Here is a 19,223-nt window from a genome sequence, read left to right as displayed (position 1 = left end):
CCGTGACCGAGCCTCGCCACAGCCACGCCGGCTGCTGCTCGCCCCGCCCCCCCGGCGCTCATTGGCTTAGCCCAGTCGCCGGACCCGCGGTCTCTCGTCTATTGGGCCAGACAGGACCTGGGCGGGGTGCGGAAGTGAGAGCCTGGAGACCACCGAGAACCGCCTTCCAGGAGGGCGAAGTGGGAGGGGTCGGGGGAGGGTTTCCCGAGGAGGGGGCGGCCATGGCAGCTGCGCGGAGGCAACGGCCGCTGCGACGGAGCGCGCGCCCGGCTTTGAATGAGCGGGGCTAGGACTGAACGGGCGGAGCGCGAGCTCGAGGAAGCAACCGGCAGTGCGCGTGCGCGCGCCTTGTGTGCGCGCGCGGCCCGCGGCAGTTCGGAGCCTCCGCCGGGCGGGCGGGGAGGGGGAGGGGCAGGTGAGTGTGTGCGACTCGCGCGTGCCCGCGAGGGGCTTCCCTCCCCCACTGCCCCCGAACCCAACCTGGTCCTTGGGTGGGGTGGGGGGTCTTCTGCCTTTCCCTGGTCAGCCCTCCTCTTCGCCCCGCACTTCCCGCCCTCCCACCTTTTCGCCCCTCCACCCGGTTGCTCCTTTCCTCAGCCGACTGCCACTCTGGGGTACTGTTTCCGGGTCGGGTGACCCTTGGGGTGAAGGAACTGCGCCTGGGAGCGGGCCCCGGGCGTGCAGCCCTCATCATGCCGCGCTCACGCGTGGGAGACACGCCTGTGGGACCGGGGCGCAGAAACCCTCCAGTCCCGGAATGGGCCTCCAGCAGGGAAATTTGCTTGTCCTTCGTGGCCCTCCTTCACAGGCCTTGCTCCTTCCCAGATTTTTACAAAATCCAAATTCCAACCTACCCTGAGCCCACCTCCAGCGATTTAGAGCGTTTCACAGAGCGCCAAGTGCATGGCGTCGGATTGTGTAACCTGAAAACGCTCTTGCCTTTTTTCTCATCTGTACAGTGGGTATGATTTTTTTTTTTTTTTTTCATCAGCCAATTTCAGGTGCGTAATCAGAAGTTAAAGCATTTTAGTTACGGGACTATTGGCTTTTGAGTCATTCAGGAGACCTTAACTCTGCCCACCTAAGAGTCTCGGTGTCACATAATTGAGGGCCTGACTGTGAGTGGCCAGAGTTGGTACCGTCCACTCTACAACCCGCTCCCACGTTCTCTGAGTTCCCTTTCTCCTTGGCTTTTCACATAAGTGAGTTAAGGTAAATTTTATTTTTGGAGCCTTGTGATATTCCTTAATCAACTTGAGAGTTACAAACTGAATTTGAGGCTGCTCTGTACTGTGCTAAGTCATACGGTTTTTAAAATTTTGGTATTGAAAATTTTCAGAAATATATTTTTAGAATTTCAGCTATTGAAGACTGACTTACTGTAGTGTGTGCTAAAAGATTTTGGCTTGGCTTATTTAATAAATTGTAATATAGTGACTCTGTTGAAAGGATCTCACCCGCAGTTCACAGGGAATTCCAAGGAAGAAAGATACATTTAATCTTGCAGCTTCCAAGTAAGGCAGTGTTTTTTGAAAATGTAGGTGAGTCTTCCTCACTTGACCTCTCTGAGCTCTCATTCCTGTTGATTTCCTAGAGGTCATTTCTCCAAAAGTCCTGAGGATAGGTTGCTTCGTAATTCGATCCTTTTTCTGCTATAGCTCAAGTTTTTGTATTTTCCTCCTAACTTTAAAGGAAATTTTCATTTGAAAATTAGGTTATATTAGTAATTCTCAGTTTCAGAAAGTATTTTGAAGTAACCAAAGTGCAAAGTAGCCTAAGATGCATACTGAAGTTGGCTACCTGGAGGGCATTCCAAAAATCAAACTGAGGCAATGAGTATAAAATAAAAAGGTTTATCAAGGAGGATGGAGTGTGGGGAGAGCCTAGGCTTTGGGTCAATCTCTTTATTTATTTATTTTTAAATGTTATTTATTTGTTTGACAGAGAGAGATCACAAGTACGCAGGGAGGCTGGCAGAGAGGGGGAAAAGCAGGCTCCCTCCTGAGCAGAGAGCCCAATGTGGGGCTCAATCCCAGGACCCTGAGGTCATGTGCCTCAATCTCTTTAAATCTTGGGTGACTAAATCCTCTGGAGCCTCACTGTCAGCCTCATTTATTAAACGGGTGTAGTGGAACTTACCTCTTTTGTTCTTAGGATTCCAGTGATATGATAGAAGATACATTGTGTAGAACTATGTTTTGAACATACTGAGTGCCCAAGGAATGTTAATTTCCTTTCAACAAATAGCTGAGTACCTACTATGTGCTTGGCATTGGCTAAGACCTAGGCATACCAAAGTGAGCCAGACTGATTGGGGCTCTGTCTCCTCACTCCCTTGCATTGTCACTAGCCTGTGACAACTGAGCAACAAACAAGGGTTTTTCTGTACTGGGTCAGTAGTTTTTCCCATTCCTCAGGGTAGCATCTGTTAGATAGTAGGTGCTAAAGATATATATGCTTGTTGAACTGAATTAGAACTGTGGGTCCCAAAGAATACTCCAGTCTGCAAACCAATGTAATTGGTAAAATCAGAAGTCTTGATAGTTAACTTGATTGCATTTTCCCCATTTCACTACAGCTGGTTGGAAAATTTAGTCTGGAAATTATAATATCATCACTGAATTAGTAAGAATGTTTATTGTTAGTGAGATGTTCTTGGCTTTTGAATTAAATAGACCTAGGTTTAAATCTGAGTCGTTGGTTGTGGGAACATGGAAACATGTACAAAATAGAGAATTTAGGTGTGGTAAGAGAAAAATACTGGAATTAAGAAGACTTGATAGTAGGGGCACCTGGGTGACTTAGTCAGTTAAGCGTCTGACTTGGTTTCTGCTTAGGTCCAAGATCTCATGCATGGGTGGTGGGATCAAGCCCTGCATAGGGCTCTGTGGTCAGCAGGGACTCTGCTTGAAGATTCTCTCCCTCTGCCCCTTCCCACATTCATTCTCTCTCTCTCTCTCAAATAAATCAATATTAAAAAAAAAAAAAACCAACCATCAAGAAGTAATAAAGGCTTATGCTAGGGAGATTGCAGTGGAAATAGGAAAGAATATGATCAGTATTAGGAAATGGAATAAGGTCTTTTGGCAGTTTGGACATAAGAGGCTAAGAGAAAGGAGAAGTCAAAATTGTTGCATTTTTTGAAACCTAGTAAACCGTTAATTGGGGTTTTTTTGGTCAGAAGTATTTAAGTTACTCAAATAGCGAAATTCTTAAATTTTTTTGGTTCATACCTTAAGAGTCACTTGTTTACATCCTCTCAGTAAGTCAACTCCAAATACAGGCATTCAGTACATCATTGAACTCACGTGGAGCTGTAACCTCAATGTATGAGCATTTTGCTAAGGGAGCCTTTTGGAACTCTTACTGCAAAGAGTCTACTGGGCCTTTCTGTATTTGTAATTCTAGAAATAAAAGAGCTAGCTATGTGTTTCACACTTTGAAGGGAATGGCAGTAGTGGCTCCACAGAGTAATTAGGATCAGGTATAAGAGTTAACTATGTTTCCTTGCTTTGTGTTTCTGTTTTGTTTATATATTTTTGTTTGAGCTTTTATATGAGGCATAACATACAAACAGTATATGTAGTATACTGGTGTTGCTACTACTCAGACTGAAATATAGATCTATATGCCTATAGATTGTAATATTTTCTCAATAGCCTTTTAATATCTATAGACTCTCTGGTAGTGTCACCTCTCTATGATATTGGCGTAATTCTGTTAGGGACTTAACATATTTTGGATTATGCTTTTGATTTACTGACCCTTTTATCATTATGAAAGGACCATTTTTATGCCTGCTAATATTTTCTCTGAAATCTACTCTTTGACATTGGAATAGTCACTTCAGCTTCTTTTTGATTAGTGTTGGCCTGGTATATTTTACCTATTCTTGTCCCATCTGGTATTTGTTCCTCTTTACCTTGTTTTCTGTTCTTCCCTGCCTTCCCGCCCCCTTCCCTTTTCTGTTGACTATATTTTGTCTCTTTTGTAGTCTTATTAGTTTAACTGGAACTTGCCCCTTAGAGAATATGATTTAATTGATTTACTGGAATTAGACCCAGGTATCATTATTTCTGTAAAGGATCCCCATTATATGTGAACCACTGGACTAGATGATCTCTATTGTTACTTTCAAGTTAGCTTTGTGACTTTGGGCAAGTTATTTGACTTCTCTAAATTCAATTTCCTCATCACTAAAATGGGCATAATAAAATGTATCTAAAAGTTAAAACTGTTTAACAATATTTTGAAGAGTACTGTTATGTTCATATGGTTCAAACTTCAAAAGGTACCAAAGACTCAATATATACTGTTTTATGCTTTTTTATTTTTCATAGAAAATAATACATAAATAGGTAATTGAAGTTCAGTTAAAAATATTCTGACAATATTTCAAAAAGGGTTTTTCCTCTCAACTACTGAAAACTTAAAAATCTTGTTTCTTGAATTGTCAATATGATTTACATTTTATTTTTATTTTTTTAAAAGATTTTATTTATTCATGAGAGAGAGAGAATGGCAGAGGGAGAAGCAGATTCCCTGTGGAGCAGAGAGCCCAACAGTGGGGCTGGATCACAGGACCCTGGAATCATGACATGAGCCAAAGGCAGACGATTAACGACTGAGCCGCCCAGGTGCCCCATGATTTACTTTTTATTTTTAAAATTTGCTGAGTCTGGGGTAACTGGGTGACTCAGTTGGCTGAGTGCCTGACTCTTGATTTTGACCCAGGTCAATGATGTTAGGGTTGTGAGATCAAACAGAGTCTGCTTGAGATTCTTTCTCTCCCTCTGCTTCTCCCCACCCCTTTTTCACAGGTGCTCTCACTCTCTCAAATAAACAAATAAAATCCTTAAGATAAAATAAAATTTACATGTTATATTTGTGGTTTCTAAAGAAAAGTAAAAAATGTCTGATTTTCACAGCTCATAGTAGGACCTTTTAGCTTGGGAATGGGAATTTAGCTTATGAAATCAGAATGGGATTATAGAGTGTATTATTTAGAATGGGAATACAGCTTATGAAATCAGCTAAGTGCATTTATTTTTGTGCTTTTTCCACAGGTTTTGATTCCCACCATGGCTATCACACAGTTTCGATTATTTAAAGTTTGCACCTGCCTTGCAACAGTGTTCTCATTCCTAAAGAGGTTAATATGCAGGTAAACAAATTTTATGTTCAGATTGACTTGTTTATCTTCTTGCTGGTTTTGGATGCCTTCATAATTACAAAAAGGCAGTTCAAACTATATTTAAGCTAAATAACTTGATTATAGCATTTATTCATTAATCTCTGATGTTTTGTGTATTTCCTCTACTTCATATCTAGAAAGTAGAGTTTCACTTCTTTTCATTTTTTTTGAATTCTTACATCTTTAATTAAAATCATATTCTTATTCCTATAGAATTTCAGAAAAATCAAATCTCTTTCATTGTAATAAGACAGTTTTTACATATATAATTATTTCAGAATTATTTCATAATACCAGAATGTTTTAAGATGGTTAGGTGGAATTAGGAATAAATATTTCTTTATATAGTATAATATGAATATTGTTTTTATATTTTAAAAAATAACTTGAGCAAAAAAACCTCACACAAAATAGATTTTTTTTTTTTTTTTGTCTCTTAAAAAATATTCCAGAATGTGGAATGTGGAATATGTAGTCCTAGTCAGATAAGTCATTCTGCTTCTTCAGTAAGTCATCCAAAGATTTGAATTCCTTCTATTTTTGTCACACAACTATACCCTAGAGCTATAGTTCTGTACTATACCCTAGAGCTATGTGCTGAGGCACTTCAGGGCTTCACATTAAACTCACAGGGGTATCATCAGGATTTTTTTTTTAAATTTCTAGCAAAACACAGTGAATGGGATAATCAACATCTGTTAAACGTTGCACAAACTACTAGATCAAGGTAGTTCACGTTTGGAACATTAGATCATGCAGCATTACTTTGGCAGATATTCTTGAATGTTTGAGATAAGTTTTTGTTTACTTGTATTTTTGGTGACCTGTCTTTGCAAAGCTAGGATTTAGGTTGTAATTAAAGCAAGTACTGAACCTAAAATTAATGTGAAACAGAAAATGAGGACGGTAGTACCCAATCTGATTTTGAGTTTTGAGGAACCGTGCAGTATCCAGTAGCCCCACACATATGTGCCATTAATGATTGTGGCTCTTTAAGAATGAAATAAAAATATTATTTTTTTAAATATGTAGTAGTTTTGCAAATGGCTACTGTGTAGTTAGGACATAAGTATTAAATTGTTTGGGTGTAACTATGTAATCAGTGAAACTGTTAGGTATTTGCTTTGGCCAGGGGTACTGTGAAAAAAAAAAAAAAAAAAGTACTGACACACAGAGTAGGGTATAGTAAAAGAGGAAGTAGAAGGCTGTCAGCTCTCTTTTTTAGGAGCCCTGATTTAGGAGTTGCACACAAACACTTCTCAGCTTACTGTCCAGAGCTTAGTCATGTGGCCATCTAGCTTCAAAGGAGGCCAGGAAATACATGCTCTGGCTAAGTAGCCCTTTATAACTATTAAAACTCTGAGGATTAAGGACATTTATTGTTAGAAGTAGAATGATTTGGGATTTTTCAAAAAGTAGGGCCATAGTATGGCAAAGGGAATGAGTAGATGAAATAGAATGAAGTTGACCACTGGAGGAAGAAAGGTCAAGAAAGATACAGAAAATTTAGGTTATTGAACTTATCCAGGAAGAGGACAAGATTTGGGGAGTAGGGAAAATAGTGAACTAAGTGCTCAGAAATGGCCAGAAAGGTAAGCTAGGATAAGAATGGGTGTTAATTGCCAGGAGGCTGGAGGTTAACAGAAGATAAATTATGGGTATTTTTCTCTTCACATATGTATTTTCTAAAACTAAAATATTTTTGGAAAAAGAATGCATTTGATTTAAAAAAATTTAAGGACAGTGGTTGCCACACTATAAATTTCACAATAATATATTTAGGATTTATTGTATATTCACTTTTAAAAAGAAAACTGATTCGTTGTTAGAATAACTTTTCTTACGTGTCAGAGGGAACCTAGATCGTGTGCTCTAAAAGTATCACGTCTACATCATAAATTTAGTGGTAGATTGTATTTTCTATTTATCCTTTAAATAAAATATGATTTCTAATCTTGTAGTAAAAATAACTACCTTGCCAGTTTCCTCTAAGTAGATGCTGTATAAATTATCTGAAATGAAGCAAGTGAATAATCATTTATAATAGCTACCATTTTTTTAGTGTCATTTTATATACCGGGCAGTGCTAGTGTGTAGCTGCTTTAAATATGTCACTTAGTTAAATCCTTACAACAACTCTACAAAATTAGGTTTGAATACCTACATTTTGCAGGTGAGGATATTGAAACTAAGAGGCTAGTTGATTCTAACTAGACTCATAATTAGTAGAAGTTAACTTTTAAAACTATGGTTTACATCGTTTCTATGCTCTTAGCACCTGAGTTATGATACCTATTTTGTTTAATACAGTGCTTCTCCTACCAATCCTTATCAATTACAGTTTAGTTCAACCCAGTGATTTTCAAACTTTTTAATAGTTTGATAGGTAATCTTACCAAAAAACTACATCAGTGTAACAGACAAAAACCAAGCCATTCTGGTTAAAACGGCATAGGTGAGGACGCCTGAGTAGCTCAGTTGGCTGAGCATCCAGCTCTTGGTTTGGCTCAGGTCATGATCTCATGGGTCACAGGACCGAGCTCCATGGCGAGTCTGCTTAAAAATTCTCCCCCTCTGCTCCTCCCCCTGCTTGTGTGCCCGAGTGTGTTCTCTCTCTCTCTCAAATAATCTTAAAAAAAAAAAAGGGTAAGTGTCCCAGAGCTTCACCAACAGAGTGTGGTTTAAAGGAATATAGTTTGAAATCACTTTGCATTTTTGTTTTTGTTTTTATATTCTCCCTGAGTTTATCTATAATTCTGAGTCCTAAGCCAAAAAGCAGTTTTGTTGTCCTTTCCAAGATTTTAAACACATTTAAAAAATATTTGATGCATGCCTTTTCTTTTCATATGTTAATGAGCAATTCTTAATTATTAAAATAAATAATTGTAAAATTATAAAAGATCTTTTATAAGCCTCCAGTTACTGTCCATTGTGCTTCTACCTGACTTGTTTGGGTAATTATTGAAATAAGTTATTTCATTTTTATTTTAGATCTGGCAGAGGACGGAAATTAAGTGGAGACCAAATAACTCTGCCAACTACAGTTGATTATTCATCAGTTCCTAAACAGGTAATTTTTTAAGTTTGAATAAGTGTGGAACCATGGTTTTCAAACTGGACTGCAGATCATTAATTAATATGTCATGAAGTTAATTTGGTAGTCAGGTCAGGCTTTTGCTGTTGTTACATTTTTTTAATTCTAAAATTTTTATTTGGTTCTTCATAGTATTTTCTGTTTAGTTTGCTGAAATTTCCTATTTTATTTTTCCATAGATTTGATTCAAGAGTGTTTGCTTTTGCTTGTCAAAGTATTTTTATAACTATTTTAAAGTCTTAGATAATTATGACATTTATATTATTCCATGTGAGTTGAAATTTACTGATTGTTTATGGAATAAACATGGACATTTTGAAGATTATATTTAAGACTCTGTCTTATATAAATTCTATCAAGAATGTTTTTTGTTTTTTGGTTTTTATTTAAGTCAGGCAATCAACCCAATTAGGCTTAGGATGCAAGTTTCAATGTTCTTTCTTGGACTATAGTTCTAAATGTCAGTTCAGGTTTTAAAGCATTTGCTTTTGTTTCATTTTTTTGTTTTTAATGTCTAACTTCTAGTAAAAGTGTTTTTATAAACTTTTGATCTAGTTTTGGTATGTTCTATAAAATTTATATTTTTCTGTTGGTCAAAAAGTTTGAAAACCAGTATTTTAGAAAGCCTATTTTTCTAATGAATGATGAATGAGATATTGATTAGGTTACGCCTTTATGGTTGACACTGTTGATGGATTCAATGTAGACCGATGTTGAAGAGTGGACTTCCTGGGATGAAGATGCCCCCACAAGTGTAAAGATTGAAGGAGGCAATGGGAATGTAGCAACACAACAAAATGCTTTGGAACAACTGGAACCTGACTATTTTAAGGACATGACACCAACTATAAGGAAAACTCAGAAAGTATGTAAAAGATTTGTGGTTTGGGAGGTTAAATAATTAAACTGCTTTTCAGGTTCCTATATTTAAATCAGACAGTACAATTAGTATTTCTCAGAAATCCTATTTCTGATAATCAGTTTGTTGTGTTTTCTAACATATTAAACAAGCTTACATATTCAAGTGACCTAGATGTAGATCTAGTAAGTTGCACCCCCAAGTCTTTTAAAGTTATATATGCACTTACTGAAATCCAACCATAGACCAAATTCTAGACTGCAGTTTCTGCTATAGAGACTAAGCTGATTAAGATAAAGTTCTGACCTGAAAAGAGTTCACAGTTTAGTGATGCCTACAAACTGATAAGTGTAGTTTCCATTATTGATAATCATTATAAAATGATGCAGGACTCTCAGAATAATTGTTGTGGGCTTATGATAGTCATCCATACTTTACTTAATCCCTTTTGAATTGGGTATGGAAGATCAATTAAAGGTGGAGGGAATTATTGGAAAAAGAACAGTGACTGAATATTTTCCTTTCTTTTTAGCAAAAATAGTACATGTACTTTTTTTTTTTTTTTTTTTTTTAGTACATGTACTTTTTAAAAAAAATTTTAAATCAAAGAATAGAAGAGCTTATAATGAGAAGCAAAGGACTTCTGCCCCATCATTTCCCTTGGACACTTCTAATTCTCAGAAACAACCACTGATAACTTTTCCTGTTTGGGCTTATAATGTTTTTTAAAAATCATATCTGTATGTAATATGTTTATGTTGCTATGCCTTGATTTATTAATCACAGACATTGTCCATTGATTTTCATACTGTGGTAGATGGGGGTTTATTTCATACTACCCTCACTGCCCTTCCCCCTCTTCCTAACATTACGATGCTGTTATTCCAGTCTACCTCACTAGTCACCCTGCTATTTAAAAACAAACAAAACAAAACAAAACAAAAACAAACTAACAAAAAAAAGCATGCTTAGGGTTCCATTTCTTGTTCAGTTGTGCATAGAAAATATTTCTTAAAAATGCAGTTTATAAAATGAGGACATTATTTATTCCACCATTCCTTAATAGGGTTTCTCACCCACTTCTGCCTCCCCACCAGTTTCAGCTATTAATTTGTTTTTATAATTTCAAGGCTGATAACATTTACATTCTGTACTCAGGATTTTGTTAATTTGCTCAAATGTCTCGGTGCTAAAGAGCGTAAAATTGTGTATTTTTCAAGGAGTTTGTGTGTATTACTAAATAAATACCTTATATTTTGGAAGTAATTGCTGTCTTAAGAGGAACCTAGAATATTACAATAGTACCTTCATCAATTAGTTAGACTGAAAATGTTTTTAAGCTACAAAGTTACCACTGCTGCCTTGAAAGAGCAAATGGATTCATAGATAACCATATGAAGAGAGTGGCCATACTTTGTAGGATGTGACATGTGTTCTTATTTAATATGGTGACTAAAAGTGTGAACTTATATTTTGTGGGTCTAGAGAGAGAAGAGGAAAATTTGTTTTTTTTTTTTTTTTATTTTTTTTTTTTGTAGAAAAAGGAAGATGGAATTTTTCTTAGTATGTAAGTGATTTGTGTGACAATTGCCTAGGAATTTTGATAGTCTTTACAGACTTAAAAAAAAAATCTTAACATTATAAATTTTAAAAGAAGAAAGGTAGGGCATATTTGAAATAATTACAGAATACTTTGGTCACTTAATTATCTTGTCTATTTTTATATAATGCATAAAATATTCCTATAATTCTATTTCAATTATCTTTCAGATCATTATTAAGAAGAGGGAACCATTAAATTTTGGCATCCCAGATGGTAGCACAGGTTTCTCTAGTAGATTAGCAGCTACACAGGATATGCCTTTTATTCATCAATCTGTAAGTATGTTAATAATATATAGGCAGGGGTTTGTTTTGTTTCCTTGAAAGAAGAAAATCAAAGTGAACATTATATTTGTACTTCTGTGCTTCATAACAGGCTTGGCAGATGAGAGACGTTAATCTTGAGTTTTGCCAGTCTTATCCTTTTAAGAGATTGTAAATTACATCAGCTACTAATATCAGAGTCCCACTGTACACATAAAAGATAAATACAGTATGTTACTTAACAAATGTGACCTTTAGGTGCACCTGGGTGGCTCAATTCGTTGAGTGTCTGACTCTTGATTTTGGCCCAGGTCATGATCTCAGGGTTGTGAGATTGAGCCCGCCTTGGGCTCTGTGCTGGGCATGGAACCTGCTGAAGATTCTCCCTCTCCTTTTCCTTCTGTCCTTCCCCTTTTTGCCTGTGTGCACACCTACACGCTTTCTCTCTTTTCCTCTCTAAAAGAAAATAAATTTTTTTTAAAAAGTGACCTTTAAAGAGATTACCACTGAAATTTAAACTTAAAAGCAGGCTATTTTTAAGTGAGTCATGAATTGCTTCCTTAGTAGGCTATACTTACATTTAAAGTATATTTTGACTTGTAGTAGGTTTGATTTAAATGCATCAATTTGAAGGACGAAAGTAGTGTAATCAACATTGGAAGTATCTCAGAATTAGCTTTGAATTTTCTTAAAAACACCTATGTCCAGGGTCACTTGGGTGGCTCGGTCTGTTGAGCATCTGCCTTAGGCTCAGGTCATCATCTCTGGGTCCTCGGATGGAGCCCTGCATCTGGCTTCCTGCTTGGTGGGGAGTCTGCTTCTCCCCACTGTTTGTGCGTGCTCTCTCTCTCTCTCTCTCTCTCTGTCTCGCTCTCAAATAAATAAATAAAATATTTAAAAAGAAAACTTTCAGTCTGGCACTCCAGGTAGTCATAATGATCATCAAAGAACTCTCTATAACTTAAAAAAAAAACCTACAATGTTCAGACTTCTCTGCGGATCTAAGCTTAATTATGTTTTGATTGCAAGATTACTGATTAATAATTGTTGACGAATTTATTATGTTATTATTATATAACAGCCCCACAGCTAGTGGCTTAAAACAATCAACATTCTTTATCTCATATAGTTTCTATGGATTGGGAGTCCAGGAGTGACTCAACTGGGTGGTTCTGGCGCAGGGTTTCTAATGACTTTCTGGACAAATCATTAGCTGGGGCTGTAGTCCTATGAAGGCTTGCCTGAAATTAGAGGGTTCATTTCATAGGGGCTCACTTTATGGCCTGGCAAATTAATGGTGGTTGGTTGCGTGAAACCTCAGTTCCTTGCCATGGACGTCTCCATAGGGCTGCTTGGGTTTCCATACAACATAACCGCTGAGGGTTCCAGAACAAACAATCCCCGAAAAAGAGAGGGCAGGCAGAGGTGAAGCCACAACGCTTGTTTATGATTAGTCTTACAAGTGACGCACTGTCACTAAATCCAGCCCACATGCAAGGGGAGAGGAATTAAGCTCTACCTCTTGAAGGAAGGAGTGCCAAAGAATTTGCGACACAGTTTTAAACCACCACATCTGTCTGTCTGTCTTGTTTGTTTAAACTGTACAGGTGCTTCAGAGGCCCCTTCTCTCCAGGGGACCCATGTTTATGTATGTTTTTAATTCATTGGTCAAAAATGATTCCTACTAATGTGAGACAGGGTGCTCGGTACTAGTACTATAGTGGAAAGTGAGAAAAACAGGCAGAGTCCTTGCTTCAAAAAAATAAATTCTAGTGGGGAAAGTGCAGTATTAAATGATCATCCATAAATAATGCAAATTTTAGTAACTCATCTGCATTTATTTATTTGTATTGAAGATTTGATTTATGTATTTGAGAGGACAGAAAGAGCATGAGTGGAGAGAGGGTGGGGCTCGATCCCAGGACATTGAGATCATGACCTGAGCCAAAGGCAGACACTTAACCAACTGAGCCACCCAGGTGCCCCTCCTCCTGTGCATTTACATTATGCTATGAGAACACAATAGCACCATAGATATTCCTCTAAAGTAGCACAGCATGTTTAATTTTTTATTTCATATTTCTAAATTTTCTACTTTATTCATATGTGTTTGATCCTAATTGATAAAGCGGTTCAGACTTACCCAGTGAATTAGTAAATGTTTCCCACTTACTTACAAGTTTTTATAACACCAGTATAGCTTATGAAGTTGTAAATACATACCTCCTTACAGAGTTGAAAGGGTAAATAGGATAGATGGAGAATGTCTTCAGTGCTATTTCCACATATTTTCCTCTCAGCAGATGAAATAAGGGGCATTGCTTAGGCGAGAATGGTAATCTACCGCACATTGTGCTCTACTCTAAAAATATCTTAACACCCATTCTACCAATTAGTTTCTTCTTTTAAATTCCATATTCTGGTTTTTTTTTCTGGAGTTTAATCGTTCGTGTTGTTGTAATAGCTTTTTATACTAAGGATATTAACTTTTTTCTGTCGTCTTTTGTAATCTTTTGATTTGTTGTTGGCTTTATAATTTGGTTTGGATATTTTGACGGGCCAATGTGTTTAGGTTTTTTTTTTTCTTTTATAAGCTCCATGCCCAGCATGGAGTCACTGTGGGGCTTGAACTCACAACCCTGAGATCAAGACCTGAGCTGTGATTAAGAGTTGGACACTTGGGGCGCCTGGGTGGCTCAGTGGGTTAAAGCCTCTGCCTTCAGCTCAGGTCATGATCCCAGGGTCGTGGAATCAAGCCCCACATCGGGCGCTCTGCTCAGCAGGAGCCTGCTTCCACCTCTCTCTCTCTCTCTGCCTGCCTCTCTGCCTACTTGTGATCTCTCTCTGTCATATAAATAAATAAAAATCTTCAAAAAAAAAATACATAAAATGTTAAAAAAAAAAAAAAAAAAGAGTTGGACACTTAACCAGCTGAGCCACCCAGGTGCCCTGTGTTTAGTTTTTATGTAGCAGCCCTACCTATCTTATCCTTTAAAACTTTTTAATTTGAAAGGCCGTCTCTACTAAAGGATCAGATATCACTCTCTTTGTGGTTTTAGTTCACTTTTTTTATGTCTAAATGTTTTGTATACAGAAAGTCAAACACCTCAGTGGAAAAATGGATACATTGACAAATAAGAAATAGACTTAGCCTAATAACATGAAGAAAAGTTTGATCTTATTACGTCTCAAAGATATCCAAAGTAAAATAACAAGACATCATTATCAAATCTTAACCAATTAGCAAAGAGGAAAGAAGACTATTACCAGTATTGACAAAGGTACAGGGAAGGAAGACTTGTACCTGTTCCTGTCAGTAGGATAAGCTGGTATAGGTTTTCAAGAGGGTCATTTGAATTTTGGTTCAGTGGCTTGAAAAAAATTTTTTTATTTGATTTTGGTATTCTACTTTTAGAGACTTATATTAAAGAGGTTATCAGAAATACACTAGAAAGTTTTAACAGAGAATGGTATTACGTTTATGGTTAGGAGGAGAAAACCACACATTTTATTTCAGTTTTAAGTATAAGTGCTCAAAAGTATACTAAATCTATTCATAGATTGGTGCCACTTATTTTATGCTCATAGTCACTTCTGCACCTAACTGAACACTCCAGAATGAGCATTTTTATTGGTTTGTGGAAGAAAAAGTGAACTTTCAGAGGTTCAGCCTGGGGGATATTGGAAAGTAAAATGGAAGAAGTAGTGAAAGGCCAGTGAAAGGTCAGGTAAGTAGGACAGGCCAAAACAAACAAACAAAAAAAAATATGGAATTACTCTGGTGAAGAGTAAATTTTGTCCAGTTTGTTGTTTTGCCTTGGGCCCGCCTAGTAAGGACCACTGAAAAATCTATAAATTACTTATGCTTAAATGAAAATGGCTGTGCTGATTTGGAAACTTCGGGTGCTGTGGTTCATCTTTGCACAGAGTAGTTAGGCATCTCCAATTCCATCTCCAGTCAGTCTCTTCTCTTGCCCCCACTCCTACCCTCTCCTCTCACTGAAAAGAGAGAAATGGAAAGAAGAAACTTCCTATTCTTGTCCATTCCAACTTAAAGTAGGCAGAAAAAAACAACCATTATAAAACATAAAATAGGAAGAAAGCTGGACCTGCCCAGGACCGTTGAGTACTGAAAGTCATGTGTCCCCGGAAACAGCTCAGTTCCAGGCGGACCCAGGGCCTGGTCATCCAGGCCTTATATAGGACGTGAAGAAGACACAGAGAAGTGACGAAGTCTGACTCATGTTGTAAAAGACACTCCCCTGGACTGCTAAGTGGAGAAAGAGGAGCTCTTTACTATCATAATTTTGTTTTGTACTTTGTTGTAGCCTGAATTAGGTGACTTAGATACCTGGCAGGAAAATACCAACGCATGGGAAGAAGAAGAAGATGCGGCCTGGCAAGCAGAAGAAGTTCTGAGGTATTTTAGTCATACTTACATTGCAGCTTGAGTAGAAGAACTCAATTTGTTCATGTTGCATTTGAGGTCAGGAAAGCTAATTATGCCAAAAGTTGTATTTTTCTTCATTCTTTCTCACTCAAGCTTAGGTAATAGAGGATTTTTTAAAAAAATTTCAGACTGTATATACTATTTTATATGATTAAAACGTCACAGAAACCAAGAATTTAAAGTTTTAGAGGAACAAAAGAGTAATAAGATTAATGGCAAATGAGATCTTCTATATTTATACATCATATCATACATACTATTTGCTTTGTATTATGTTCCCTATAAAGCATAGTTAGTTATCTCTTGAAACATGAGCCACTACTATATATTCCTCTAGATCAGAACTTATACCTCTATTTTTGTTTCCCTGTGGGGTAGAATAGTATCCAGCACTGCACATTCAAATGGAAATAACTTACATAGCACTCTACAATTGTATATATAGTTCAATTGATGCGCTCATAAAGCCCTACGAGGTAAATAATTATGTCAGGTCTTATCCATTCTACCGAGAAGAAAATATTATTCCTGAGGTCTTCAAGTTTGTTTTTTTGGTGTTGTGTTCTTTTTTCTTTGTTTTTATGAGCAATAAACTTAATTCTTGTTACTGTTGCATTAGGTCAAAGAGTAAACAGAGTATTTACCCTAAAAAAGTTTGTGACCATCATCACTGGTGATATTTAAATGTATCTAAATCATTTTTTATTTTTAAAGATGAAACACAGTGATGTAAGTTTTTTTTTTAAAGATTGTTTCTATAATAGGGATAGAAAATAAATAACAAAACAACTGATTTCATTTTTGTATTTTGCCTTCTTGTCTTCATCAATTAACTACAATTACCTTGAAGAGCCAGCAGAGGGTGTAGTTGAGTTATGGCTGACTTTTTTTTTTTTTTTTGGTCTTGTCCTTCCTATTTTCAGCTTTTTTTGAATAAGGATGTGTCACATTTTAACAGTCAGTAAAGTTATGAGAGCTTTAAATATTTAGTTTTTATTTAATCATTATTCACTGTAAAAGGAGTACTTTGAAAATTGTAAACAGCAACATTTATGTTGCATGGATCATCAAAAAAAGATCCATTTCTTTCACTCTTTTGGATAAATCTTAGATATAGAAGTCCAAGTGTTTTAGAACATTTTTGGGGGTTCTAGTGATTTTTTTGTGTCATTAACCATAGGATAAGGGAGGGGTCTGTTCATTCTGAATCCATTCATCTTAACAACAGCACTACAGAGTTGATGAGCTCACAAGTATCTTAATACTCACTGTACCAAAACGTTTTTTCCACGCTACTTTCTTGCACTCTGAACGAAACAAGACAAAAACTAAAAACAAAACCCTAAACCTAGTGCTCCGTGTTACATGACAGCTTGGGAGAGGGAGCTTATCAGTCTTTAATACACATGCTTCCTGCTACCACTTGCATAAGTTAGAGTCAGAGAGACACGGAAGACTCGTGTGCTGTTACTGCCCCCAGAAGAACACCGCGACGTTTCCAAGTGAAGTCACACTCCATATCCTCTCACTCTGTCTGTTTCCCATTGCCACTTTAATACTGCCCAGTACTGGAATCAGTAAAGTTAAGGAAGGAGATTCTGGTACTTCAGTGATTCCAGGTGTATAGCTGGAGAGAGAAAACAGATTTTGTCTGTAGTCATCTCTAAATTCCCTCATTTTCCAGGAACATTAACTGTTGGTGTTTATACTTTATCTAGTGACCCGGTGAAAGCTTGGAGATCTTGTTTGTCTGTAAGCTAGCCTGCTCTTGATAATTCTTTTCCTAGCTCCCTTTTGCCACCAGCATTTTGACTTTTGGGGGCAGATTATCAGTTTTTCTAGGAAGTGATCAGAGCTAGTGAAAAGTAGATTTCTTTTAACCTATTCTTGGTGAAGGTCAAAACACTGCCTAAAATAAGTCTCTCCACTTCTCAAAATTTGGTCATAGGCACCTCTGCTCATTCGCACCTATGATGAGAATGATATATACTTTTTGCTCACCAGAGCTTGCTTTGAGCTGTCCCATACATAGCTAATCCACACCAGATTTTTCTGTTTTATAACCTGATGTTGCCCATCCCATGTGCAACTGTGACCTGAGGAAGCTTCCTTCCTCAACCTTGTGTGCTTCTTCACTTACTTTCTCATATCTTAAGCCTCAGATCCAGGACCAGCTTCTGTTCTTTGTCCTATCTCGTCACCCTGCTACTCCCACTCCCCACACAAGTCGATCAGTAACAGAAGAGAGGCTAGTGGTTCTAGCTTGTGGAGTCAGGGAGGAGCTGGAGGGGAGGGAAGGATCTCATAATGTGTCATCAGCAAGTACCCACCGTTCTGCCCCTTCCTCAGGAGAGCTGGCCAAATGCTAATCCTTAAATAGATTTCTAGCTTCCAGTTGGGAGGCTTGTGCTGCTTTTCTGTTTTCTTTGGGCATTGTGTTCTGCACATCTGTGTTCTTGACTTCCTTTAGCAGAGTTTTTCTAACTATTATAATAACAGGAGATTTAGTCCTCAACATCAGAATGGTTTCTCAACATCTTTTCAGAATGGTATCAGAAAGGTATAGTCCAATGGAGGTAGTGTTTTAGTGAAAATAATCCGAAGTAGAGGGATTAGAGGATGTGGGTTCTTCTCCTTGTACTTAATCTTGTGACTTTGGATAAGTCACTTAGCCTTTGAGTCTCATTTTACTTTTTGTAACATAGAGACAATACTCTTATTGTGTAAGTCATGTTCTAAGGATTAAAAGAAATACCATTTTTGAAAATCTTTGAAATTTTCAAAACAGTGAGAAGGAAGATTTGATGTTGGTAAAAAGGCACTGCTATTTCTTTCTGGAATTTATTCTCCATTTTACCTGTATGGTATTTTCTAAAAGTAAAAATAGGAATATATTTCTTTCAGGCAGCAGAAGATAGCAGACAGAGAAAAGAGAGCAGCAGAACAACAAAGGAAGAAAATGGAGAAGGAGGCACAGCGGCTAATGAAAAAGGAACAGAACAAAATTGGCGTGAAGCTTTCATAACGGATGTCCTTCACATGTCATAGTGCCAGTAGGAGAGATATGAGCTCCACAATTCAAGCAACATTTATATGGATTTAAGACTATTTTCAGAATACAAACACATTGCTTGATTTTAATGCATTCATCAGACCATCTAGGAGACCAGGATTCTCTCAAAGTACCTTGAGCTCTTGTGATTGAGACTCAAAAAAACAAAGACCTATGAGGCAATATTTTTTTCAACATGCTCCAAGTGTACGACAATTGTTTGCTGTAGAGAAATTATTACAAATGGAATATACCAGTACCTCTTCTAGCTAGTGTTTCTAGCTAAATAAATGGGTGTAAATAATTTTATGGTGGGAAAGAACTCTGCTCTCTATAATGCTTTCCTTCATTGTGCATAATGATAAAATAAATAATTTTAAATATTCCTTTGTTTCCATGATTATCTGACCTAATTCAGACAAACTGGTAGGGCTTTAACCTCTTTATTTTTGTTTTCAGAAGCTGGTATTGGCATACATTTCTTCTAGTCTGAACTGGTATTGTTTACGTTTAATATGACATTAAGGAATTTGATGACTTTGCTTTTTAAGAAAATGACATTAAATGCAATAATTTTATTTATCATCAAGATTTTATACATCATTGTTTTCTTTTAGATGGTGTTGTAATGGTATACATATTTGTAGTTTATACTGCATGTATAAACATTGAAAATCAGCAAAAATGACAAATTTGTTTTGTGTTATT

General features: G+C 37.1%; 1 protein-coding gene across 4 annotated transcripts; it reads left to right on the top strand.

Annotated features, from left to right (window-relative positions):
* The first annotated feature begins 198 nt into the window (after positions 1–198).
* On the top strand, positions 199–18,901 carry LOC111146723 (estrogen receptor binding site associated, antigen, 9). 4 transcript variants are annotated; one of them, XM_022502396.1, is made up of 7 exons: positions 199–415; positions 5,067–5,164; positions 8,186–8,264; positions 8,995–9,153; positions 10,918–11,025; positions 15,342–15,433; positions 18,368–18,901. In XM_022502396.1, exons 2-7 carry the CDS (start codon positions 5,082–5,084, stop codon positions 18,486–18,488), a joined length of 642 nt encoding a protein of 213 aa, XP_022358104.1. In that variant the 5' UTR covers positions 199–415; positions 5,067–5,081; the 3' UTR covers positions 18,489–18,901. The 4 variants fall into 4 exon arrangements, with proteins under 4 accessions (XP_022358104.1, XP_022358103.1, XP_022358106.1 ...); XM_022502395.1 differs by lacking the exon at positions 199–415 and adding an exon at positions 649–962; XM_022502398.1 differs by lacking the exon at positions 199–415 and adding an exon at positions 662–1,001.
* The last annotated feature ends 322 nt before the right edge of the window (positions 18,902–19,223 follow it).

Source organism: Enhydra lutris, unplaced genomic scaffold, assembly GCF_002288905.1.
Source record: "Enhydra lutris kenyoni isolate GAN:26980312 unplaced genomic scaffold, ASM228890v2 scaffoldscaffold14, whole genome shotgun sequence".
In the NCBI taxonomy this organism is placed as follows: Eukaryota; Metazoa; Chordata; class Mammalia; order Carnivora; family Mustelidae; genus Enhydra; species Enhydra lutris.
This window is presented reverse-complemented; position numbering and strand designations above follow the sequence as displayed.